Genomic DNA, 26,766 nt, shown 5'->3' with positions numbered 1-26,766 from the left:
TAGCGCCGCCTGCTGGAGAATTACAAATGTGCAATTAAAATCCAATTTATTTCCAGGACCACTTGTTTTATTTCATGTGATTTATGCAAATTGCTGCCATTACTCGAACGGCTCATTAATGAACAAATAAAACCTGGCCTGCCATTCGTCTTTGTGTCAGCCTAACAATAAATGTATGACATGTAATTTTCTTATTACAGCCTCCGATATTAACCTATGGTAATGTGTTTACTGAAATCGAGAGGGAGAACATATTATTTTAGTCCTGCTTCATTATAAAATATGCAGACAGATTGTCACTGAGAATAATTAGCCAGAAAAATAATCAGCTAAAGGGTAAAGAGAGCTAATTCATTTTGTTCTGTTTTTTTGTTTTTTTTAGGTGCGGATTTTATTTTCGAAGGGTCCTTTCATCGCTATCTTTGCTAGTGACCCACACATCATTATTAAGGCAATTAACCAGAATCTTAATAGCGTTCTGAGAGATTCCAACATTAACGGCCATGATTACATGCGTAATATAGTGCACCTTCCAGTCTTCCTGAACAGCCGCGGACTAAGCAGCGCCAAAAAGATGTGTGTTACTGCAACAACCAACGGCGATGTGCCCGGGGTAGACAATGCAGGTGGGTGAGGTTTATAAATGGACTTTTGGGTTATGTGCTCTTTGCACTCATTTTCGGTCTGAATTTTCCAGGCAAACAGTCTACATGTTGCTATACAAGCATTATGGATAAGATGTTGGGAAATTTCACCAGCGAGCTGCACTGAAAATCTGCCCCCTGCAACGCAAAAATGCAGCATTTCTGCATCTAAATCCATGGTGGTTATGAATCGTAATGACTGACCCTTAAAAGAGGACCTGTCACTGGCTCAAAGAAATTGACTTAAATACTTTCCAAAAATTCACTGAGGTCCCCTGATTCTGCCGCTTTTTTCCGTTTTGTGCTGCGTTGCTCCATTGCAGAGATATTCATATTTGATGCTTTTGGAGCACAGTATGTGAAATCTCTGCTTGTAGACCAACTGTTTTTTTTTTTTCAGAATCTTTTCTGGGGACGTACGCGTTAACTCCTTTCTCCCAAACGCTGCCACAGTTCGGCATTGTCTAGTGTTGGGATTGGCAGCATCTGGGAGGGCATGGTGAAAGCACACGTCCTCGGAGAAGACTCTGAAGAATCGCCCAGTTGCTCTACAAGCAGAGATTTCTTTTACTGCCTGTAAAAGCAACAAATGGGAATATTTCTGCAGTGGGTCAATGCAGCACAAAACGACAAAAGCAGCAGAATCAGGAGAGCTCAGGGATCTTTTTTTTTTTTTACAAACTATTTCTCAATTTTTTTGAGCAAGTGACAGATCCTCTTTAAGCTGTGAAGACTGCCAATATATTTTCTGTATGAATTTCAAGAGTTTTCTACATTATTCGCTTGCTGTCATTCTTTTTGCACTTTTCAGTATTTACTTGCAGCAGATAACAATTTGTCCTGGTCATGTGCTGGACACAAAGGTGCCGAGCTCCATCCAGACTGGACTCATAACTGTACTGCAACGATTCATCCGCCCGTGATCAGGACAGATTTTATACATGGAAGTAAATAATGAAGGTTCTTCTTCAGTGACAGCAAGCAGAGATCTTGAAAACTGAGAAATTAATGATAAACAGATATTGCAAAATGGTGCAATTTACAACTTTTCAGTAGTTCTGTTGGTTTGTTGGAAAAAATTCCCCCCTTTTTTTTCTATACTACGGAGGGCAGTGGATGGCCAATCTAATAAGACGGCAAATAGCCAGAGGGAAGCTGGGCAGTCACCGATTAGGACCGCCTACTGGACTCCTAAGCATAGAAAAAGCGGAAATTTAAGTGAATAAATACAAATATACAGAATCTTTTTCTACCATCCAAGTTATCAATCTACTTGACGCCTCCTGCCCTATAATATCAGACACCATGGTCATTGTGAGCACTTTTAGGTTAAAGGGGTTATCAATATTGATCACAGGATAGGTAAGTGTATAGAGATCTTAATAATGGGAGTCTGAAAGACTAGTGTGTCAGTGGAGGAGGAGTGAGCATGTGCGACCATTCTTTGTAGGAGTGGTGGTCACACATGTTCACTGCTGCTCCATTCACAATGGGGGGTTTTGGAATCAGCCGGACCCCCAGTGATCATGCATTTATCCTGTGAAGTGTGATGAATGTTTATGGGACAATCCACCAGAACATGAGGGTCGGTGGTAGAGGTAATCGGTTTTAGGAATCCTGTGCAACCTCAGGTGGTTGTTGACAGGGCTGTGGAGTCAGTATTCCAAACCTCAGACTCCTCAATTTCCACAACTCCAACTCCACCAAAATGGGCTCCGACTCCGAATCTACGACTCCGACTCCACAGCCCTGGTTGTGGCGTTGTCACATGAATGCAGCATGGTGTGCCTTGGCTTCCACCCCACTTATATATTTTCAGAAGATGAGTATTCGCAATTAGCAGGTCTTTATACGGATCGCTCCTTGTCTGAAATAAACTTAGAAGATCCTGAGACTCGTACGCTTCTTTTGTATTTTTTTGTTTGTTTGTTTTTGTTTTGTTTTTTTTACAAAAACGTGATTGTGTCTTCTGTGCTTTGTTCCCTCCATAGGAGGCCATGAAGATATGGATCGTCGGGTCTCTCAGCACAGTCTTGCAGAGACTGCAAAACTTGGCAGCAAGACAGCCTTGAACAGACGGGTAAGAGGAAAAGTCTTAGAGATGGAGAAGGGAAATGTAGGGTTAATCCGGCATGGCAGCAAATGATTTTTCATGGAAAAATAAAGGAAAAAAAATAGAATTTCCATCTCGACAAGTTGCTACTTGAATGGAGAGCTCATGCGTCACGGTCCTATTCCTGCAGAACTCGGCAGTGGTCGTCTTCTGTGCCTCACATTGCATCTGCCCACATTTAGGGAATGTGGCAATTAGCTATTGTTTGGTGGGCTTCTTATTCGCCCCGGGAAGATTATACCCTGGGTTATTTGTCACATTCGGTAAATTCAGGGATCTGTCAACCTCACAAGACCTGACACTGGTGGGTACACTGTGGTCACAAGACCTGATGCTGGTGGGTACGTTGTGGTCACAAAACCTGACGCTGGTGGGTACGCTGTGGTCATAAGACCTGACGCTGGTGGGTACGCTGTGGTCACAAGACCGGACGCTGGTGGGTACGCTGTGGTCACAAGACCTGATGCTGGTGGGTACGTTGTCACAAAACCTGACACTGGTGGGTACACTGTGGTCACAAAACCTGACGCTGGTGGGTACGCTGTGGTCAGAAGACCTGACGCTGGTGGGTACGCTGTGGTCAGAAGACCTGACGCTGGTGGGTACGCTGTGGTCAGAAGACCTGACGCTGGTGGGTACGCTGTGGTCAGAAGACCTGACGCTGGTGGGTACGCTGTGGTCAGAAGACCTGACGCTGGTGGGTACGCTGTGGTCAGAAGACCTGACGCTGGTGGGTACGCTGTGGTCAGAAGACCTGACGCTGGTGGGTACGCTGTGGTCAGAAGACCTGACGCTGGTGGGTACGCTGTGGTCAGAAGACCTGACGCTGGTGGGTACGCTGTGGTCCCAAGACCTGACGCTGGTGGGTACGCTGTGGTCCCAAGACCTGACGCTGGTGGGTACGCTGTGGTCCCAAGACCTGACGCTGGTGGGTACGCTGTGGTCACAAGACCTGACGCTGGTGGGTACGCTGTGGTCACAAGACCTGACGCTGGTGGGTACGCTGTGGTCACAAGACCTGAGGTTGTGGCCGCACTGGGTAGACAGATATTGGTAACAGATTTCAACCTGTATCAAGTTGCTCTGGAAATAAAGAAAGAGAAAAACACCAAGGACTGGAAAAAGGAACAAAATATATCTTCAAGGGATTTCTATCTAGTCAGAAGTAGAAAGAAATCTTAAAGGGAAAGTCTATCCCCACTTACCTATTTATCTGCTTCTGTAGGTCATTGTCGGACTTCCTCCAGCTCCTTTCCATCCTTAGTGCCTGCCTCCCTGTGATTGATGGCTGATGTCAGGCGCTGGGCAGGAAATCTTCTGCCTGCTCGCACCGCCCCGTGCCTGTGGGTGATGGGCAGTGGTCTGCTGAAGCAGAGCATAGCGGCAGTCTGGGCAGGCACAAGATTTCCTGCCTGGTGTCGGCTAACAATCAGCAGAGGGAGGCAGGCACTCAGGATGTAAATGACCCGGGGAGGCAGACTTTCGTTAGGTGCTTTGTCTGCCTCCCTGGGCTATTTGCATCCTCGGTGCCTGCCTCCTTCTGTTGATTGTTAGCTGACATCAGGCAGGAAATCTTGCGCCTGCTCACATCACAGCGGTTTTGGCGCCTGCGCTGTAAGGTGACCTTCTTAGGGCACTTGCTTCAGCGTTCAAGGATCACCGCTCAATTTCCTGCTCAACGTAGGCAGATCGGCAGCGCACGAAGGATGGAAATGAGCTGGGCAGGCAGACACTCATTAGGTGCTCTGGGCAGGACGAAGCACCGAACACCTCCATTTGCATATTGATACCATTGAGGATTTCTCCGGAATAACACAACAGACAGCAAATAGAAAGGTATCAGAGCATTTATCTTTCCATGACCTACGGGGGTTACGCTTGCTGACAAATTCCCTTTAAAATATTAGGGGGATGGGAAGCTGCTGAAATTGCATGTCCAACCTCTCAATACTATTTAAAGGGGTTTTCTTAACTTTCAGCAGCAGGATCTTGCTGCTCCTGGCCTCCTGCTCTGCCTAGGGTGGTGCGTTTCTGAAGATTGACAGTTCAGACCTGAGATATAGTCGCCGCTTGGTCTATCCTAGGCTGCTAGCAGAGGCTCCAGGGTGTACCTGGAGCTCTCCAGATCTGGCCACCTTCAGAGTGGTCCTAGCAGGCTGTATAGCATAGACCCTGCCTGCGCCGCGCGCTCCTTGCCTGGGCAGCTGGCCGGGCTGAGACTGCAGAGGAGGCCACTAGTGATGAGCGAATGTGCTCGGACAAGGTGTTATCAGAGTGTCTTGGGTGTGCTGGGATAATACAGTGGGGCAAAAAAGTATTTAGTCAGTCAGCAATAGTGCAAGTTCCACCACTTAAAAAGATGAGAGGCGTCTGTAATTTACATCATAGGTAGACCTCAACTATGGGAGACAAACTGAGAAAAAAAAATCCAGAAAATCACAATGTCTGTTTTTTTTATCATTTTATTTGCATATTATGGTGGAAAATAAGTATTTGGTCAGAAACAAAATTTCATCTCAATACTTTGTATTATATCCTTTGTTGGCAATGACAGAGGTCAAACGTTTTCTGTAAGTCTTCACAAGGTTGCCACACACTGTTGTTGGTATGTTGGTCCATTCCTCCATGCAGATCTCCTCTAGAGCAGTGATGTTTTTGGCTTTTCGCTTGGCAATATGGACTTTCAACTCCCTCCAAAGGTTTTCTATAGGGTTGAGATCTGGAGACTGGCTAGGCCACTCCAGGACCTTGAAATGCTTCTTACGAAGCCACTCCTTCGTTGCCCTGGCGGTGTGCTTTGGATTATTGTCATGTTGAAAGACCCAGCCACGTTTCATCTTCAATGCCCTTGCTGATGGAAGGAGGTTTGCACTCAAAATCTCACGATACATGGCCCCATTCTTTCATGTACCTGGATCAGTCGTCCTGGCCCCTTTGCAGAGAAACAGCCCCAAAGCATGATGTTTCCACCACCATGCTTTACAGTAGGTATGGTGTTTGATGGATGCACCTCAGTATTCTTTTTCCTCCAAACACGACAAGTTGTGTTTCTACCAAACAGTTCCAGTTTGGTTTCATCAGACCATAGGACATTCTCCCAAAACTCCTCTGGATCATCCAAATGCTCTCTAGCAAACTTCAGACGGGCCCGGACATGTACTGGCTTAAGCAGTGGGACACGTCTGGCACTGCAGGATCTGAGTCCATGGTGGCGTAGTGTGTTACTTATGGTAGGCCTTGTTACATTGGTCCCAGCTCTCTGCAGTTCATTCACTAGGTCCCCCTGCGTGGTTCTGGGATTTTTGCTCACCGTTCTTGTGATCATTCTGACCCCACGGGGTGGGATTTTGCGTGGAGCCCCAGATCGAGGGAGATTATCAGTGGTCTTGAATGTCTTCCATTTTCTAATTATTGCTCCCACTGTTGATTTCTTCACTCCAAGCTGGTTGGCTATTGCAGATTCAGTCTTCCCAGCCTGGTGCAGGGCTACAATTTTGTTTCTGGTGTCCTTTGACAGCTCTTTGGTCTTCACCATAGTGGAGTTTGGAGTCAGACTGTTTGAGGGTGTGCACAGGTGTCTTTTTATACTGATAACAAGTTTAAACAGGTGCCATTACTACAGGTAATGAGGGGAGGAAAGAGGAGACTCTTAAAGAAGAAGTTACAGGTCTGTGAGAGCCAGAAATCTTGATTGTTTCTGACCAAATACTTATTTTCCACCATAATATGCAAATAAAATGATAAAAAAACAGACAATGTGATTTTCTGGATTTTGTTTTCTCTGTTTGTCTCCCATAGTTGAGGTCTACCTATGATGTAAATTACAGACGCCTCTCATCTTTTTAAGTGGTGGAACTTGCACTATTGCTGACTGACTAAATACTTTTTTGCCCCACTGTATGTGCGAGTCTCCACAGCTGCATGATGTTACACAGCCGCAACACATGCAGGGAGTGCCTGTTGGTTGAGGCTGTGTAACATCTGCAAAACCTGCAGCTGCGGGGACTTGAAGATATTGTCCGAGCACACTCGGGACACTCTGTCGCCGCCCGGGACACTCTGTCGCCGCCCGGGACACTCTGTCGCCGCCCGGGACACTCTGTCGCCGCCCGGGACACTCTATATCCGCCCGGGACACTCTGTCGCCGCCCGGGACACTCTATATCCGCCCGGGACACTCTATATCCGCCCGGGACACTCTGTCGCCGCCCGGGACACTCTATCGCCGCCCGGGACACTCTGTCGCCGCCCGGGACACTCTGTCGCCGCCCGGGACACTCTGTCGCCGCCCGGGACACTCTGTCGCCGCCCGGGACACTCTGTCGCCGCCCGGGACACTCTGTCGCCGCCCGGGACACTCTGTCGCCGCCCGGGACACTCTGTCGCCGCCCGGGACACTCTATATCCGCCCGGGACACTCTGTCGCCGCCCGGGACACTCTATATCCGCCCGGGACACTCTGTCGCCGCCCGGGACACTATATCCGCCCGGGACACTCTGTCGCCGCCCGGGACACTCTGTCGCCGCCCGGGACACTCTGTCGCCGCCCGGGACACGCTGTCGCCGCCCGGGACACTCTTTCGCCGCCCGGGACACTCTGTCGCCGCCCGGGACACTCGGATGTCACCCAATCAGGCAATAATCAGTAAATTATAACTTTTAAAAATGCGTCAGCTCTTGAGAACAAAGAGGATTTTTAATTAGGGGAAAGCTTCTAAGTTGCTGTGTTTTTTTGTTTTCCTTTTTTTCCTTTTTTTCTTTTTCATACAAGCTCTTTGCAATTTTTCTTATGTATGAACTGGAGATTTGTGTTCCTTCTCCAGGATACGTACAGAAGACGGCAGATGCAGCGCACGATCACCCGACAAATGTCATTCGATCTCACCAAGCTGCTGGTGACAGAAGACTGGTTCAGTGACATCAGTCCTCAGACCATGAGAAGATTGTTGAATATTGTTTCAGTGACAGGTAATGGAGTTGGTGATGGCCGTGCTCCTCTAGCAGCCGCTCCTCCCACACATGTATGCTCCTCTCAGTACATGTGTTCTCAATGGGGAGAGGGGAACAAGCCACGGCCAGATAACTGTGAGAACAGAAGGATCGGTCATGTAGAAATCCAATTCGCCTCCTCCATCATCCTGAGTTGGGACCCCACCATACGCACCAGATTGTCTCCTAGTGCCACTTTTTTTTTCTTTTACTTAAAGGGAATCTGTCACCTGGTTTTTGTCACCTAATCTGAGAGCCACATAATGTAGGGGCAGAGACCCTGGTTCCAGTGATGTGTCAATAAGTAACACCGCTGGAATCAAGGTCTCTGTCCCAACACTATGCTGCTTTCAGATGGGGCACAAAAACCTGGGGATAGAGTCCCTTTTAATGCATGTATTTGGGATGAGAAGTAATTTGTGTAATTGGGTTTTATTAGGAAAGTAAACCCTTGGCTTTTAAAGGCTCTTTGTTTCCCAGCAAATTAAACATTGATGTGGTCTGTGGGGAAAAATCAGCTGAGAGGAGCTCAGAAAAAGCCAGATAAAGGAGTTAAGAGCCCCCCCAGTAAAACTGTATAACTGAGCTCACTGGTCAATTTTCATTAAATCATTTAGCAATAGAGACAGAGCACATAGGGGACATTATAATTAAAATGATTTTTAGCCCCAAATTCATGCAGGTTATCCTGTTTATAAACGGGATTAACACTATATCTGCAGGTAAATAGTCGTTTCTGAGATGACGGGTTCTCTTTAAATGCAATGGAGTTGGAAGAGGTAGAAGCACTCAACACAGGGAGAGAGAGATGCTGCTCCTACTGTAGATTCTAGCAACGTTTTATCTCTTCAGGGCTGGAATCACAGCAACACTGCTCAGTACTGCTGTACATGGTCCTCCATGCTACTTCTTGTTTTTGTGTACTGCATAGATAAGGAAGAGCAGGCATTCCCTCATGCCTGTGCACACATCTCCACCCAGCAGTTGAGTCAATAGAAAATTAGAGGCTTTTGTTTGGAAAACTGGTGAAACCTGCAGGATATAAGGCCTATAATGGCCAAAAATAGTGATTCCTCACACACAGGACTCTGAATAAGCTGGCTGAAATGGCTAGTACGTAGGTAGCGGTCTGACAGAATGACGCGGCAGACCTTCTCTTGTGAGAGCCTTGTGTACGTGGTCCATACAGGGGCCTGTGCCTGGTTCCGCAGTGCCGCCTTGTCAGGGGCCTGAGGCCAAGCTGCCACATTATGGCACCCTGTCCTCATAAGCAATGAAGGGACCTGCTCCCATGTTGGTGTCTCATTGTATATATGGCATATTGGGACATGAATTTTTTTCTTTTTTTTTTTGCAGGAAGGCTACTAAGAGCCAATCAGATCACATTTAATTGGGACAGATTGGCTTCTTGGATCAATCTTACAGAGCAGTGGCCGTACAGAACGTCCTGGCTGATCCTGTACCTGGAGGAGACGGAGGCTGTCCATGATCAAACCACGCTGAAAACGATTTATGAGCGGTGGGTTTATGTTTTATAGCTATTTATGTGTAATCATTGGACAGATGTACAAAATTACACGAAACGCACGCGGCCCAATGTCTGCCTCAGACGCTGACGTGCGGGCCCCGGACCCCCTGCCATTCCAAGCTCTGCAGCCCAGGAGGATTGTGCGTTCGCCCCTCTTGTTTGGCGGTGTAGTATATGGTCTTTTCTATAGGATCTTACTGCAGCCACCAAGTTTGTTTTTGTGTTTCATAAGACAACAGCGTCTCCCATCGAAACGTTACTTCTAGCGGATGGCACAATACAGTGGCACACAGAGGCTGATTCATCTAGATTGGCGCAGTGCATGACGGTCAAAGCGGCCCCCGGCTCCTCTCCTGCCCCACCTATGTTGGTATGAAAACTCCAAAGTCACACAAATTTTATCCAAAATTTAGAAACTTTTTTTTTAAAGCTTTTATGCCACTTTTCTGGCTTAAAAGCTTTAATGAATTGGACCCATAGTGCCTTTAGCTCTCCACAGTTTTACTGTGTCCCTAATATACGTGCTGGACACCTTCAGGAGCTGTAGGCAGTGGTGATGAGCGAGCATGCGTGGATAAAGTGTTATCTGAGCATGCTCAAGTGCTAACTGAGTGTCTTCGGCGTGCTCGAATAATATGTTCGAAGCCCAGCAGCTGCATGTCTCAGGCTCTTCGGCTGATCGACAGTCACAACACAGGCAGGGAATGCCGTCCGCTCATCACTAGTAGGCAGAGCAGTGTGCATTTTTGGTTTTATTTTCAATGGGGAAAATGCATGAATGTTAGTCTGAGAGTCCACAAAACTGTAATATAATATACACGACCGGACACAGAGAAGGAGGAGGAGATAAAAAAGGTGATTTTGTTTTATTTACTTCTTTCACCACCCAAAAATACATATACAATCTTGAGAAAAACTAAGTACACCCTCTTGATATTCTACAGTTTTACATATCAGGATATCCTTTAAAGGGAATCTGTCACCCCCAAAATTCGCCTATAAGCTGTGGCCACTGGCATCAGGGGCTTATCTACAGCTTTCTGTAATGCTGCAGATAAGCCCCCGATGTATCCTGAAAGATGAGAAAAAGAGGATAGATTATACTCACCCAGGGGCGGTCCCGCTGCGGTCCGGTCCGATGGGCATCGCGGTCCGGTCCGGGACCTCCCATCTTACGACCATGTCCTCTTCTTGTCTTCATGTTGCGGCTCAGGCGCAGGCGTACTTTATGTGCCCTGTTGAGGGCAGAGCAAAGTACTGCAGTGCGCAGGCCTCTCTGACCTTTCCCGGTGCCTGCGCACTGCAGTACTTTGCTCTGCCCTCAACAGGGCACATAAAGTACGCCTGCACCGGAGCCGCAACAGGGATGTAACCCCTGTAGAAATCAAATCTGTAGTGATCTAATCACTGCCTCCGTTCTGCAGAAAGTGAAGATTAGGGTACCGTCACACAGTGAAATTTCCATCGCTACGACGGTACGATTCGTGACGTTCTAGCGATATCGTTACGATATCGCTGTGTCTGACACGCTACTGCGATCAGACATCACGCTGAGAATCGTACGTCGTAGCAGATCGTTTGGAACTTTCTTTCGTCGCTTGATCACCCGCTGACATCGCTGGATCGTTGTGTGTGACAGCGATCCAGCGATGTGTTCGCTTGTAACCAGGGTAAACATCGGGTAACTAAGCGCAGGGCCGCGCTTAGTAACCCGATGTTTACCCTGGTTACAAGCGTAAACGTAAAAAAAACAAACAGTACATACTCACATTCCGGTGTCTGTCCTCCGGCGTCTCAGCTTCTCTGCACTGTGAGCGCCGGCCAGCCAGAAAGCGAGCACAGCGGTGACGTCTGACGTCACCGCTGTGCTTTCCGGCCGCTGTGCTTACACAGTGCAGAGAAGCTGAGACGCCGGAGGACAGACACCGGAATGTAAGTATGTACTGTTTGTTTTTTTACGTTAACGCTGGTAACCAGGGTAAACATCGGGTTACTAAGCGCGGCCCTGCGCTTAGTAACCCGATGTTTACCCTGGTTACTCGGGGACTTCGGCATCGCTCCAGCGCCGTGATTGCAAAGTGTGACCGCAGTCTACGACGCTGGAGCGATATTCATACGACGCTGCGACGTCACGAATCGTGCCGTCGCAGCGATGGAAATTTCACTGTGTGACGGTACCCTTAGTCAGATATGCTAATTTGAGTGTTCTGTGCACCCTGTCCCTAGGTGTGGCCAATAGGCTCTACACTGTCCTGCCCACTGTTTGTTCTTGACTACTCCTCCTACACTGGTGATTGAGAGATTTGGCTTGCCTGAATTTCCCTTTAGAGTGCTTGCTCCAGGCAAACCAGCACTATCGATCATCATTACGAGAGGCGGTGATAAGCAAAACCAGAAGGTAGAACGGAGTTGCCCCACCCAGGGTGCACTGAGCTGCTTTGTCACACCCTGGGTGCGCTGAGCCTCTGTGTCGCACCCGGGGTGCGCTGAGCCTCTGTGTCGCACCCGGGGTGCGCTGAGCCTCTGTGTCGCACCCGGGGTGCGCTGAGCCTCTGTGTCGCACCCGGGGTGCGCTGAGCCTCTGTGTCGCACCCGGGGTGCGCTGAGCCTCTGTGTCGCACCCGGGGTGCAGTATGTGTTAGTCTCTTTATTTCAGATGACACACACATATTTAAGTCTATAGGTGCACACAAAAATCTCAGATATAAATGGATGCCATACGGATCATTCACACCACATCTGATTTTACAGATCCACTGCAATTGTTAACATAAAAATTACTAGACCATATATAGTTTCTCATCTGTTGATGTCGAAAAAGGATGCCATGAATATGTTAAAAAAAAAAAAAAAAAAAAAAAAAAAAAAAAAATGGACATGCAGATAACAATGTGTGAAAATTTTGTTTCTGGATGCTAATTTGGCAATTTTTCATACTTCAGTCTGAAAGTTTTTTGTTTTTTTATATAAATAAATATTGTCTATCCCAACATGGCTTTGAGCTCCGTTTACACTGTCAGTTTGGGCTGAAAGACTCTTGACTTTGACAAAGTGCAGTGACTGCAGTTTTCCAGCAGATGGCAGCATTGTACAGTTGTGATAAACCTTAGCTCTGTGTCCTGTGGAGCGGACTGCAGCATAGTGCGTCTTGTGTGTGTGCGCACAGTGTGTGAGAAGCACTGTCAGGCCATGTTCACATTTTGCGGGTTTTACCGCGGATCCGCAGCGTTTCTGTAGCTGCGGGTCCGCAGCAGTTTCCATAGCGTTTACATTTACATGTAAACCCTATGGGAACCGCAATCCGCTGTGCACATGCTGCGGGAAAAACCGCGCAGAAACGCAGCGGTTTACATTCCGCAGCATGTCACTTCTTTGTGCAGAATCGCTGCGATTCTGCACACATAGGAATGCATTGATCCGCTAACTTCCCGCATGGGGCTGTGCCCACGATGCGGGAAGTAAGCGGATCATGTGCAGATGGTACCCGGGGTGGAGGAGAGGAGACTCTCCTCCAGGCCCTGGGAACCATATTAGTGTAAAAAAAAAAAGAATTAAAATAAAAAATAATGATATACTCACCTCTCAGCGCTGCACGCGGCCGTCCGGTCGCAGGGTTGCTGTGCGAGCAGGACCTGCGGTGACGTCGCGGTAACATGACCGTGACGTCACGAAGGTCCTTCTCGCACAGCATCTTTGGAACCGGACCGCCGCGTGCAGCGCCGAGGAGATCGGGACGTCAGAGGGTGAATATAACCATTTTTTTTATTATTTTTAACATTACTATTGATGCTGCATATTGCTGCATATGCAGCATCAATAGTATAGGAGTAATCCCGCAGCAGAAACCGCATAACAAACCGCGATAAATCTGCAGGGATAACCGCAGCGGTTTTGCCCTGCAGATTTATCAAATCCGCTGCGGGAGAACCCGCAGAGGACCCCGCAAAGTGTGCACATAGCCTGAGCGGAAACCAGCAGACTAAAATAAAAAGTCAAGAGACGCAGCCGAGGGTTCGCACAGGTCCCACCACTGTCTCCAGTTTGTCAGGAAGATTCAACTCTGCTGCCTCTAATCGTCAGGACTATTCCGCAATTGACTGACAAGTGATGCACGGAGGCCACAGCTGCTTCCAGTACTAGTTTGGCTCTTGAGGAACTCGCAGTGAGTGTATGGTATATACACCTCCGATTCCAAGGCATGGAATATACACTCACTGGCCACTTTATTAGGTACACCTGTCCAACTTCTTGTTAACACTTAATTTCTAATCAGCCAATCACATGGCGGCAACTCAGTGCATTTAGGCATGTAGACATGGTCAAGACAATCTCCTGCAGTTCAAACCGAGCATCAGTATGGGGAAGAAAGGTGATTTGAGTGCCTTTGAACGTGGCATGGTTGTTGGTGCCAGAAGGGCTGGTCTGAGTATTTCAGAAACTGCTGATCTACTGGGATTTTCACACACAACCATCTCTAGGGTTTACAGAGAATGGTCCGAAAAAGAAAAAAAAATCCAGTGAGCGGCAGTTTTGTGGGCGGAAATGCCTTGTTGATGCCAGAGGTCAGAGGAGAATGGGCAGACTGGTTCGAGCTGATAGAAAGGCAACAGTGACTCAAATCGCCACCCGTTACAACCAAGGTAGGCCTAAGAGCATCTCTGAACGCACAGTGCGTCGAACTTTGAGGCAGATGGGCTACAGCAGCAGAAGACCACACCGGGTACCACTCCTTTCAGCTAAGAACAGGAAACTGAGGCTACAATTTGTACAAGCTCATCGAAATTGGACAGTAGAAGATTGGAAAAACGTTGCTTGGTCTGATGAGTCTCGATTTCTGCTGCGACATTCGGATGGTAGGGTCAGAATTTGGCGTAAACAACATGAAAGCATGGATCCATCCTGCCTTGTATGGAGCATCTTTGGGATGTGCAGCCGACAAATCTGCGGCAACTGTGTGATGCCATCATGTCAATATGGACCAAAATCTCTGAGGAATGCTTCCAGCACCTTGTTGAATCTATGCCACGAAGAATTGAGGCAGTTCTGAAGGCAAAAGGGGGTCCAACCCGTTACTAGCATGGTGTACCTAATAAAGTGGCCGGTGAGTGTATATACACCCTCCTATGGTCACTACCAGCTCCACAGTAACAAAAGGAACTACTAGCTGCCACCACCAATCATGTATACAGGCCGATTGGACACCTGCTAAGGTAGCGTATGGTTTCGGGTGCGGTTTACAGAGCAAGAGGAACAGAACTATTAAATTTTATATATTCTGGAAAAAAAAGGCAGTGTTTATAAAATATATATATATATATATATATATATATATATATATATATATATATATATATATATATATATATATATATATATACAAAGATGTTACAAAGTGGAAACAAAACAATACAGTATATACAGTTACATAAAATAAAAGATATAACCGGAGAGAACGACTGTACCTGATGTCACGGAAATGGCTCAGAGCTTAGCAGAAGGAGGTATTCTTAGGAAAACGCACAGAACACACAGAAATCTGTAATTTCCAGGACTGACAAATGACCCAAACCCAAATGCTGCTTTTTATTAGATCTGAGGTTATGCCCCAATACCTCCTTTTGGTGAGCTCATGGGGGGTTTGTTGTGAGATGTGCTAGGTCCTTTAGAATCGCCCTGAGATCCCCCAACTTGCAGGATATCTTCGCCCCTGGAGGTCCCAGATGGTAGATATTGTCGTCATGTTTCTTATCGCGATTTTACCTGTCTACAGAAATGAAACATGGCATGGATAGCACCATCCATTGGACCAATATTCACTGCCAGCCTACGATGCAGAAAATATAACTGCTATAAATATTGGATCGATGCAAACCCCAATATCCATCAATGACCTCTGGCTTCAAAAGGTCTGGGGGCCGGGCTTTGATCATAGGAGGCCTATGCCTGGGAAGTGTACTTCTCCACCTCTGCGTAAATTAGTCTGTCATGGTGTAACTTTTCCAGAGCAAATCTCCTGATGTAATTGTCTGTTCATTGCAGGAGGCCCCTACTTTAATGGAGGTCGAAATTTGTTCTTTCTCAGTTCCCCAGTTATAGTTTCTCTTTCCCAGCTATAATTAATCCCATATGTTCAATGTGAGGGGGATATGTCCCCTCTTTGGAGATGTCTTAAAGATTTAAATTTTTCTGTGAGAAACAATTTTTATTCTTTCACTGCCAGCTAAGGAATAATGTGATCTCTGCTGCCATGATAGTTGCACATCCTGATGGGCTTTGGTTGCTTTTCCTGCATGGGACTTATACAGTTGTAATCAACATTATTTAACCCCCATTGCAAATTTGATGAAAAAGTCAGCTCGCCCAGCAGAGGATCCGAGGCACAGAAACTTGTAGTGCCACCAGGAGAGGAAACCAAAGACTTTGTCTGCACTGTTATGGTTCGCTCACACGATTATATAAATCGGATGAGGGCTGTTCAATAAAAAATCAGATTGCACTCGACCGATGTTATTCATGGAGTCCGTGCAGATCTGGGTATTTTTTTTCTTAGCTGTATTCAGCATGAGAAAAAAAAATTGCCGCATGCTACGATTTCACTCCGAAATCAGACAGTGTGAGAAAAAAAAAATCGCAAGCAGACGGACCACCAGTACATGGACCATCAGTATGGCATCCAATTTTTACAGATACATTACAATTCTGTAACATGGGGAACTGCTACCGGTCCTGTGAAAGAATAATAGCTGCTGAGTAAAAAGAAAAATCATTCTACTTTTCTGGATGAGAATGGAACAGATTTTTTTTTTTTTTTTTTAACACGTGTGAACGAACCCTAAGACACAAATTAAATGCTGAGGTTATCAATGCCCGAACTCCAAGCCGTCTCTTCTGAACCAAAAGCACAAGAAGCATTGGAATGAAAATGCTTAGCGCCATATAGATAAGCCACAGAAGTCTGAAGTCTTCTGTTCTGTCGAGGAACCGAAACTGGAACTAGTGATGGGCGAGTATGCTCAGTACTGCTCAATCGAGTATCGAGCAGTGCCGAGTATCGCGTGGTGCTCGGGTCCCCACAAGAAGCTCATTTCAGTCATCTGACCCGCATGCTCCACTGAAGTGGGGTGTTCCCATGGTGGGAGCGCAGGCACCCCTGTCATCCAGACACTTTGTGAGCTATAGGACTCCTGGAATGGAGAGAGAGAACCAACCTGCCTCCAGAAAAATGCTTGAGTTTCACATTCACTTCCATTATGTTCTCTACTCATGTCGAGCACTTCCAAGCATCCAACATGCTCGATTCGAGTACCGAGCACTCCAGCGTTTCACTGCTCAATCGTCACTATTAAGCACTTGTTTTGGTTAGAGGGCTGGGCCCAGCTCCCTCCCCGTATAACCACAGGCCTTTTCTGTGTTTCATGTCTGGTTTTAGAAGTTGCCTGGCGAACTCCATTGACTACATCATCCAAGGCCTTTTAAAGTTGACTGTGACACTTGTGTGTCTGAATATTAAGATTTGCGTAACAAAGTTACCTTGTGAATAGGAGTTCTCTAAGCTGCAATCATCATGGCAAATGCCTGTTATTCTACAATCTTCATTTACTTCCTGGCTCAGATTTGCAATTTACCCTTTCGTCCATTTTTTTTCATGCTGAATCCATCTCACTAGATGAGCAAATAACATGGGGTCTATGGATCAGCTGTATATCTGAAGAAGGAAGAATGAAGCATACACCAAAACAAACACCCTGCCTATAGTGAAGCATGGCAGTGGCTCTGTGATGTCTACAGTGAAGCATGGCGGTGGCTCGGTGACGTCTACAGTGAAGCATGGCCGTGGCTTGGTAACGTCTACAGTGAAGCATGGCCGTGGCTCGGTGACGTCTACAGTGAAGCATGACGGTGGCTCAGTGACGTCTACAGTGAAGCATGGCCGTGGCTCGGTGACGTCTACAGTGAAGCATGACGGTGGCTCGGTGACGTCTACAGTGAAGCATGGCCTTGGCTCGGTGACGTCTACAGTGAAGCATGGCCGTGGCTCGGTGATGTTTACAGGGAAACATGGCGGTGTCTCTGTGTCGTCAACAGGGAAACATGACGGTGACTTGGTGATGCTCTGGGACTGCTTTGCTTCCTCTGGCACTGGGAACCTGTAGTGTGTGGAGGGTAGGTTGGATTTAATAAAGAATCAGGAATCCCTAGGAGAAAACGTTCTGTCTTCTGTGAGGATACCGAAGCTTGGGTGTCATTGGACCTTTCAACAGGACAATGATCCTAAGAATACCTCAAAGACCACCAAGGCTTTGTTTCAGAAGTCCTGGAAGATTCTTGAGTTGCCCTCTCAAGTAGCTTGACCTGAACACTATCGAAAATCTTTGGTTGGATTTGCAACATGAAAACCCAGGAGTATTAGTGACCTAGAGTCCATTATCCATGAGGACTGGGCTAAGATTCTTAAGGAACGCTGCCAGAAGCTGGTGTCTGGTGATGCATCACAGCTTGCAGCAGGTCATAACATCCAGAGGTGTTCTAGTAAGTACTAACGACGCTTATCACAAAGGGATGAACAATTCAGAGACTGCAGTAGACGGTAAAGTGGAATTTTGTGCTGAATCTGGAGAAACCACTTGTGATATTTAGTTGTTGCTCTTTCTACATTGTTTTTGCATGTTGGGTTTATTGCAAATAGCTGAAAGAGTTATAGATGTTGCTAATAAACTCGATTTGCAATGTGGAGTGAATAATTTGGATTGTGATTGGGATAAGTTTTCTACTATGGCTGCTATCACGATTTCATCTGTATAATGATTTGCCCCTTCTTCTTTCACACGACACATGTATCTGGTACCATACATCCAGAGCAGTGACTTGTACAGCAGCTTCTTCAGGGGTCTTTAGTGGCTGTTACAGTGGGGTCCTGACCGTGGGATGATCGGTGTCTTGTGTGGATCGTTTGCCCTACAGCCGGCTCACATTGGCCCCTTTTTTGCAGACTGTTACTGGGGGGCCCCCTGGAATCTCAATATCCCTGCGAGTTACTTAAATGAGTGAATAAGAGGTTTAGCCGGGATTTTCTTTTGGATTTCGGGTCTGAGCGGCATTAGTGAAATATATAAATAAGTCTAAACTCTCCGTCTGTGCAGATCTGCTGCCTCTCGCCCCGGAGCAGATGGGAAATGACAGCACTTAAAGTGGATAGTTAAATCCTGCTGCAGCCGCCATCGTCTTTCCCTGCCCTTCGCTCCGGCGTGGGGAACGCGTGGGGAACGCTCCGCATCCTTGTCCTGCAGGCGAAACACTCTGAAAATTAGTAATCGATTGCAGATAAATGCGATGACATCTCTCGCAGCTCGTAATTCTGAGCTGGGATGTATAGATAAAGCCATGTGCCTGGGGGTCCGCTCTTATTACAGCGCGGCTCATGATTTAGTAATGTCGGCGCGATCATTACAAACGCTGTATTTTCTTACCGCTGAAATTGGAATGTCCTTTTCTTTTTGAAGCTTATCGGGCATCCCTGTAAGGTGTAAATGCGGAATTGCTCGATTTCTTGGACACTTCTATAATAGATCGCGGCTGATACCAAAGAAGCAGAAGAGCTGTCCAAATAGTGCACTTGTGACTGTTCCCAGCGGTGAGCGACAATCTGCCGTTCTGTCCTTGTTACGTCACAACCACATCTCGGGGAAACGATTCCACAAATGTGACCGAAATACAATAGCGTCTCTATTTCAGTCTCCATTGTCTTATACAAATGGAAGAAATGGCTCCCTGGCAAGAAATTCGACGGCTTATCTTCTCTCTATCCAGAGCCCTCCATGAAGGAGTACTGACGTGTTCACGCATTTTGGTTCATTCTGAAAATGTAGGTGAAAGTTTAAAGGGGTTGTTCGGTACTATATTGGCGACCTATCCTGAGGATGCCAGATCCATGGGTGACAACACCTGGCATACCCGCAGATCAGCTATTTTCGGCTCTGCAAGGAGCAGGGCCGAGCACACTGCGCAGGCACAAGCTGGCAGTTTCTCTGCGCAGCCGTCGGATTAAGCCCGGCTATGTGGAAGACGTCATCCACGTCACAATGGAGGAGTACGGCGATCATCCGGGAGGAGTGGTAGTGAGCCCAGAATGGACGCCTCCCGGACCAGACTTACAGGAATAACACACAGTGCGGGAGAACTTTTTAAAAGGTTTTTTGGGGGGCGAAACGGGGAGTCTGGGGGTAATATAACCATTTATGCAATGCAGCACAGGCGCCGAATAAAGTGATAGTTTTAGTTGACACATGACAAATTTGGTGACCGTGTCCCATTAACAATCCTCTGCCCCTTTACGCCAGCTCCTCCTTGGCCCCTCTCTGTTTAAGGCTTCAGCCTTGATATGTTGACACCACTAAGGTCACCATTATGGGCCACTGTGGTCACGTGCCATGGCTGGAGCCAAGTGAACAGGCGGAGGAAGCGGAATTGCTGGAGTCATGTGAAAGAAAGGTTCCACCATGGTTTTTTAATGCAGCCGATGCTACCAACAAAAACCCCGGGTTCAACCCGTGTAGTTCTAGAGAAGCAAAAATGCTGCCACCTCACTGAGCAAACATCAATCCTAGAGCTGGGGCAGCTGCGTAAGAAAATTACCACCACGGACCTAGAGTATGAGCAATCATGGGAATACGTTTAGGAAAAACCCAGTTGGGTCTGTTTTTCATGTACGTCTTGACTGTGTTTCTCACGGACAAAACCTGTACCCTTGTAGGCTATGGGCATGTTCTCAAGTCTGTGGTTTTCGTTTTGTTCTTGATGTTTTTCTTTGTCTATAAAAATAACCAGCGTTGCTGATCAAATGAATGTAAGATAATGGGTCATTGAGAAGCGCAGATAGCAGTCAGATGCCTCTGTGTCATATGGGTGCGTGTATGTTTTTTTTTTTACTATTTAGTGGGTAGGAGAAAGTTAGAAAATGTATTTATTTTGTGCATACAAGAAAAAAAAATTCCACATTGATGGTAAAAACTGACACACCGACTAAACTCTTCCAAATATTGGATCCTGCACACTGATATCAAACACTTCAGTTTTTCTCTTTTGCAAAAAGAAAATTTATGCAAATTGTCTCTTCAGAGATGAAGATGATTAGATCTCTAGCGCCACCTGTTGGAAGCAGCAATCCTAAAAGTCAATATCGAACCTTTAACGAGCCTTTCCATATTACTTAGGAAAAAAGCCAAACCAGAATCTGTCTGCAGACACGTGTTTCAGGATGTTTCCCCTCCTCAGTGCAAAGCAGGAGATCGGATTTGGCTCGGTGAGAGGCCTCTGACTGTAGATCTAAGGGGGACGTTTGGCTTTTATCCTAGGTCATGTGGTAAGACTCTTTAAAGAGAGAATATTGACATTTCGGATTGCTACTTCCTATAGGGGACACTAGAGTTCAAGTCCTCTTCCTATCTGAAGAGACAATTTGCATATTTCTTTTCCCAGTGGAGCATGCATGGCCTACAGGTCTCCTTACACTGGCATGTCAGACAGGTTACTCATCACAAGGAGAAACATTACGCCTTAGACCACAGAACAAAAAACAAATTATCTCCAATTATTTTTGCAGACAAATGGTCTGTAAGAAAAACACGAGCATGTGAACCGCCCCATAGGCTATAACGGTGGGCATAATGTTATATTGGCGAAATACTCTGAGAACACGTACAAGAAACGTGGGCATCTGATGCCAAAAGCTGTAACATGAAATGTATCTGAAAAATGTTCGACGTTAATAAATGGTGGTAAAAGGGGTCAGTTTCGTAAAGACAATGTGTTGTAATGCTCATGACATGCCGGCAATGCCAGTGACTTGCTTGGTCTCAGTCTATGGGGATCAGACGAGATACGTGACTTTCTTACACCATGATGGACCAGGATTGACCTTTGTGGTTACAGATTTGTTCAAGCTCAGTAAACACGGCTCATACATATCACAAGTTTGTCCTACATAGTTCTACAAAACCCCAGTTATGTGGTCGTCCTCAGACAGTCGCTGTAACGCCGTCACCGGTCACCCAGTCCCAGGAATCCGAGGCTGCTAGAACACAGTTGCATAATAGAAACCACAGTGTGAAGGCCTTAGACGCCTGGGAATAAAGGCAGCAGGCATTAATCTGAGGTCTGTGAGCGTCTGCCTCACTGGTGTGAGACCCCCAGTGTGTTAGGGACCCTATATCTGAACCTTCACAGCCTGTGCCGACGGGACGTGTTCGGGACTACTGTAGAGGAAACCTGAACTCCTAAGGTTGATGAGATGTAGACCGGCTACAACTTAAAGAGGACCTACTGTTTTTTTTATTTATAAAGAGTTCTTCCAATTTTGGAGCACCACCGATTCTGGAATTGTTTTCTTTTGTGCTGTTGCTTGAGAATGAATCAGGTTGTAGCACCTTTCCCGTCCAAAATCAAATGATCAATCCCATTTCTTGATGACATTCGTAGACAGTGGTGATCTGTAGTAGATGACGTCCCTCCAAACAATCGTGCCAAATGCCACGACGCTCATTAAGTATGGTAAGTCATGGAAAGGACAGCCAACATTTGTCTGTCCCAGACCTTGATCACTTCCTATGTCTTATGGTTCATAGCAGATACTTAACAATAAAGCTTCAATTTTTCGAGTGAGCGCCATGATGACCGGCCTGGTAGTTCCCATATTAAACCTGCTAATGTAATGGTATTAGAGCATGCTGTCATTAGGGATCAAGCCCAACAGGTGGCCCAGCCCGCAACTTGGTAGCGAAATCGGCACAATCACTTTGATACTGAGACTGAAGTGACTCCTAATGAAGTGGCTCCTGCTATCTAATGACTTCCCACCACAGCAGCACTTTGGTCACCCGGCCACGCTGAGAGCTGCAGACGACCCTAATCACATGGGGCCACTGTGCCTTTCCTACTCTAACGCCTGAATCTTATTCATTGTCTATATCAGTAAGGTCCCATAAAGCTTCATATATCATTGTGATAAACCATTACAGAACTCCATGAGATTGAATATTTATGAACATTTACCACATTTTTGCCGCCTCCATGGGGCTTTGTGAATGCTCTATGGTAGGCTGCTAATTCAGGTAAAAGGGATCTCTCAGCTTATCCATATGGAAATAGAGATATGGCTGTATAGGCAACTTTAAAATGTATTTTTGTTGTAGAGATTTGATGTGCCAGTCATGAGAATTCTAAAATAGAAATCGTATGCAAATCAGTGTGGAAGTGCATTGAGGGTGTGTCTGTGCTCTCCGACAAGGTTGTGCCATGCCCCATTGTACTTCCAGAATGATTTGCGTGTGATTTCTACTCTAGATTTCTCATGGCTGACAAATTAGATCTCTACAAACAACATTGGAACATACTGACAGATTCCAAGCGAACTGTCGCCTTGAAATTGCAGTCCAATCTGCAGGCATGATGTTATAGAGTTGGAAGAACTGTGTATATTGATATATAGTTTTGTAGGAAAAGATTCAGAATAATGTGTTTTATTCATTTAAAACTTCTGCTCTTTCAAGGACCTTCAGTCCAGTGGGTGTGCCTCTCAGTGAGAAAGAGCAGAGGTTTCAATGAATAAAGCACAAGTTATATTGAATCTTTTCCTACAAAACGATATATCAATCCGTTCAGCTCCCCCTGCTCTATAACATGGTGCCTGCAGATTGGACTGAAATTTCAAGGTGACAGGTTCCCTCTAAAGGGAACCTGTCAGCATGTTACAGTGTTATTTGTAGAGATCTGATGGGCCAACTATTAGAAATTTAGTCTAGAAACAATATGCAAATCGGGCTGGAAGTACAGTAAAATGTGGGTATGGGACAATTTTGTCTTGGCATGATAATGAACTTAAAGTGACTCTGTCACCATGACGTTGCAGTCCAATCTGCAGGCACCATGTTATAGAGCAGGGAGAGCTGAATGGATTGATATATAGGTTTGTGGGAAAAGATTCAGCATAACTTGTATTTTATTCATTGAAACCTCTGCTCTTTCAGGGGCATTCAGTCCAGTGGGCGGTCCTATCAGTGATTGTTAACCAGAGAGGACCGCCCTCTGGACTAAAAACCCCAGAAAGAGCAGAGGTTTCAATGAATAAAACACAAGTTATACTGAATCTTTTCCTACAAAACTATATATCAATCCGTTCAGCTCCTCCTGCTCTATATCATGGCGCCTGCAGATTGGACTGCAACTTCATGGAGACAGAGTCCCTTTAAGTAAATTATCATGCCAAGAAATGCCCAAATAGACTCAATCCAGCTCCTAATTAAGCAGGAGGACTTGTGGTGGTAATGGCCAACTTTTTCCATTTGTTTCCTGCTGCTGGCCCGTAAAGATAGGCACCAGGCTTCGGTCTTTCACGGGTGACTGGAGAGCCACGTTATTCTTTTATTCCTCCAGTAGCTCTTCCAGGCACAGCCGTCCGTTCCTATTTCAGCGAAGCATACAGGTCTGAAATTAAAATTCCGAACCAATTTTCCACATGGACCTTGAGTATGTGAAGCCTCCGATCTGTTTGTTTTAATAGCGACGGCTGGTTAATGCCTCCATTTTTAGTCGAGCACTAAATGTCCCAGCTGCAGCGCAGGCCATAGAGCGCCATTACCGTGTGCTGGGTACGATGCTGCGGCGTCCGGGGGCTTCCCAATCGTGGCATCTTCTCTAAATGCGGGGGGCAGGAGCGTCTTGTATTTACAGCACGTTAATAGCGGCAGGAGATGAATGCTACACGCTTATTTTATTATTAACAAATTCAGATTTGGTGAAACAATTGGAAAATGGTAGTTTTTTTTCTCCCCCTTTTGCAAGTAGTAAATTTTTTTTTTTTTTTCCCATAAAAAGCCTCATTTGTTTTTATAGTAATTTGATGACACATCTGCTTGCTTTATTCAGCTGAAAAAGGGAAAAACGTTACTTCTTGGTGTTTTGTGAAATTGCTTGGTTAAATTATTTTCTAAATCGTTCAACTTTTAACAAATGACATTTGATACCAACACTGGAAAGTAATTTCAGCTAATTAAGTAGATCCTTCTATAAACCATCAGAACATTAAGATGACAAACTGTTCATTCAGGATTATTTTAATTGGTACAATTATTGTAATTTTGATGCAATTATGTGTTGAGTTAAAAGCTTTTGTCTAAATCATTTGAGGTTTTTTTTTTTTTTGTGTATTATAAAAGATAAAAGAGTGATGTAAAAATGGAGATTATTGCATGTTTTTCAACCCCAGCGTTTACCAGATAAGGTCTAATATCCTGAAATAATAGCCCAGATATAGGAATTACTTTGCCCCAAGATTTATCGACTATATGAAGTGGAGTCACATATACCAGTAATTACAGCACATGTTTTGATTTTTGTTTATTTATTGCTTCCTTAATAAATTGCATCGTAAAAACAATCGATGAAAAATAATGGAACAATAGATGAAAATACAAAAAAAAAACCCTATCAGCCTGTTGATGGTTAGTTATGCATGAGTACCATGACCTTCTGCAGGCAACATCATGCCTTATATATGTACAGTACGGACCAAAAGTTTGGACACACCTTCTCATTTAAAGATTTTTCTGTATTTTCATGACTATGAAAATTGTACATTCACACTGAAGACATCAAAACTATGAATTAACACATGTGGAATTACCGTATATACTCGAGTATAAGCCGACCCGAGTATAAGCCGAGACCACTAATTTTGCCACAAAAAGCTGGGAAAACTTAATGACTCGAGTATAAGCCTAGGGTAGGAAATGCAACAGCTACTGATAAATTTCAAAAGTAAGAATAGATACCAATAAAAGTAAAATTAATTGAGACATCAGTAGGATAAGTGTTTTTGAATATCCATATTGAATCAGGAGCCTCATATAATGCTCCATGTAGTTTATAATGGCCCCATAAGATGCTCCATATTAAAGTATGCCCCATATAATCCTGCATAAAGGTTAATAATGGCCCCATAAGATGCTCCATAGACACATTTGCCCCATATAGTGCTGCACAAATGTTGATTATGGCCCCATAAGATGCTCCATAGAGGTATTTGCCCCATATGCTGTTGCTGCGATTAAAAAAAATAAAAAATCACATACTCACCCCTCCGTCGCTCAGGCCCCCAGCACTTTCAATATTTACCTCTACTCGTTCCGGGCGCCGCTCCGTCTTCAGCGTCTTCTGCACTGACGTTCAGGCAGAGGGCGCGCACTAACCACGTCATCGCGCCCTCTGACCTGAGCGTCACTGCAGAAGACGCTGAAGACTAAGCGGCGCCCGGAACGAGGAGATGTGAATATCGCGCAGCGCTCCCCCTCCCCATTATACTCACCTGCTCCTGGCGCGGTCCCTGGTTCTCCGGCGCCGCAGCTTCTTCCTTTACTGAACGGTCACTGTTACCGCTTATTACAGTAATGAATATGCGGCTCCACCCCTATGGGAGTGGAGTCGGGTCCATATTCATTACTGTAATGAGTGGTACCATGTGACCGCTCAATATAGGAAGAAGCTGCGGCGCCAGAGAACCAGGGACCTGCAGGGACTGCGCCCGGAGCAGGTGAGTATTATTAGACCCCCCTCCACTGCTGACCCCTGGGTATGACTCGAGTATAAGCCGAGAGGGGGACTTTCAGCCCCAAAAAATGGGCTGAAAATCTCTGCTTATACGGTATATACTTACGAAAATATGTCTTATATTCTAGGTTCTTTAAAGTAGCCACCTTTTGCTTTGATGACTGCTTTGCACACTCTTGGCATTCTCTTGATGAGCTTCAAGAGGTAGTCACCGGAAATGGTCTTCCAACAATCTTGAAGGAGTTCCCAGAGATGCTTAGCACTTGTTGGCCCTTTTGCCTTCACTCTGCGGTCCAGCTCAACCCCAAACCATCTCGATTGGGTTCAGGTCTGGTGACTGTGGAGGCCAGGTCATCTGGTGTAGCACCCATCACTCTCCTTCTTGGTCAAATAGCCCTTACACAGCCTGAAGGTGTGTTTGGGGTCATTGTCTTGTTGAAAAAATAAATGATGGTCCAACTAAACGCAAACCGGATGGAATAGCATGCCGCTGCAAGATGCTGTGGTAGCCATGCTGGTTTAGTATGCCTTCAATTTTGAATAAATCCCAAACAGTGTCACCAGGAAAGCACCCCCACACCATCACACCTCCTTTTCCATGCTTCACGATGGGAACCAGGCATGTAGAGTCCATCCGTTCACCTTTCCTGCGTCACACAAAGACGTGGTGGTTGGAACCAAAGATCTCAAATTTGGACTCATCAGACCAAAGCACAGACTTCCACTGGTCTAATGTCCATTCATTGTGTTCTTTAGCCCAAAGAAGTCTCTTCTGCTTGGTGCCTCTCCTTAGCAGTGGTTTCCTAGCAGCTATTTTACCATGAAGGCCTGCTGCACAAAGTCTCCTCTTAACAGTTGTTGTAGAGATGTGTCTGCTGCTAGAACTCTGTGTG

At 45.9% G+C, this 26,766-nt stretch overlaps 1 protein-coding gene across 3 annotated transcripts in view; it reads left to right on the top strand.

Annotated features, from left to right (window-relative positions):
* Positions 1-26,766, top strand: part of KIDINS220 (kinase D interacting substrate 220) — a 152,723-nt gene that overhangs the window by 63,248 nt on the left and 62,709 nt on the right. For all 3 annotated transcript variants that reach the window (XM_077291392.1, XM_077291391.1, XM_077291393.1), the window contains exons 19-22: positions 383-626; positions 2,636-2,724; positions 7,581-7,725; positions 9,103-9,265. In XM_077291392.1, the coding sequence (XP_077147507.1) occupies positions 383-626; positions 2,636-2,724; positions 7,581-7,725; positions 9,103-9,265 (641 nt within the window). The remainder of the gene's footprint in view (positions 1-382; positions 627-2,635; positions 2,725-7,580; positions 7,726-9,102; positions 9,266-26,766) is intronic.

The sequence above is a fragment of the Ranitomeya variabilis genome, chromosome 2 (genome assembly GCF_051348905.1).
Source record: "Ranitomeya variabilis isolate aRanVar5 chromosome 2, aRanVar5.hap1, whole genome shotgun sequence".
Lineage (NCBI taxonomy): Eukaryota > Metazoa > Chordata > Amphibia > Anura > Dendrobatidae > Ranitomeya > Ranitomeya variabilis.
The sequence above is the reverse complement of the archived record's forward strand: the minus strand, read 5'-3'. Positions and strand labels throughout refer to the sequence as shown.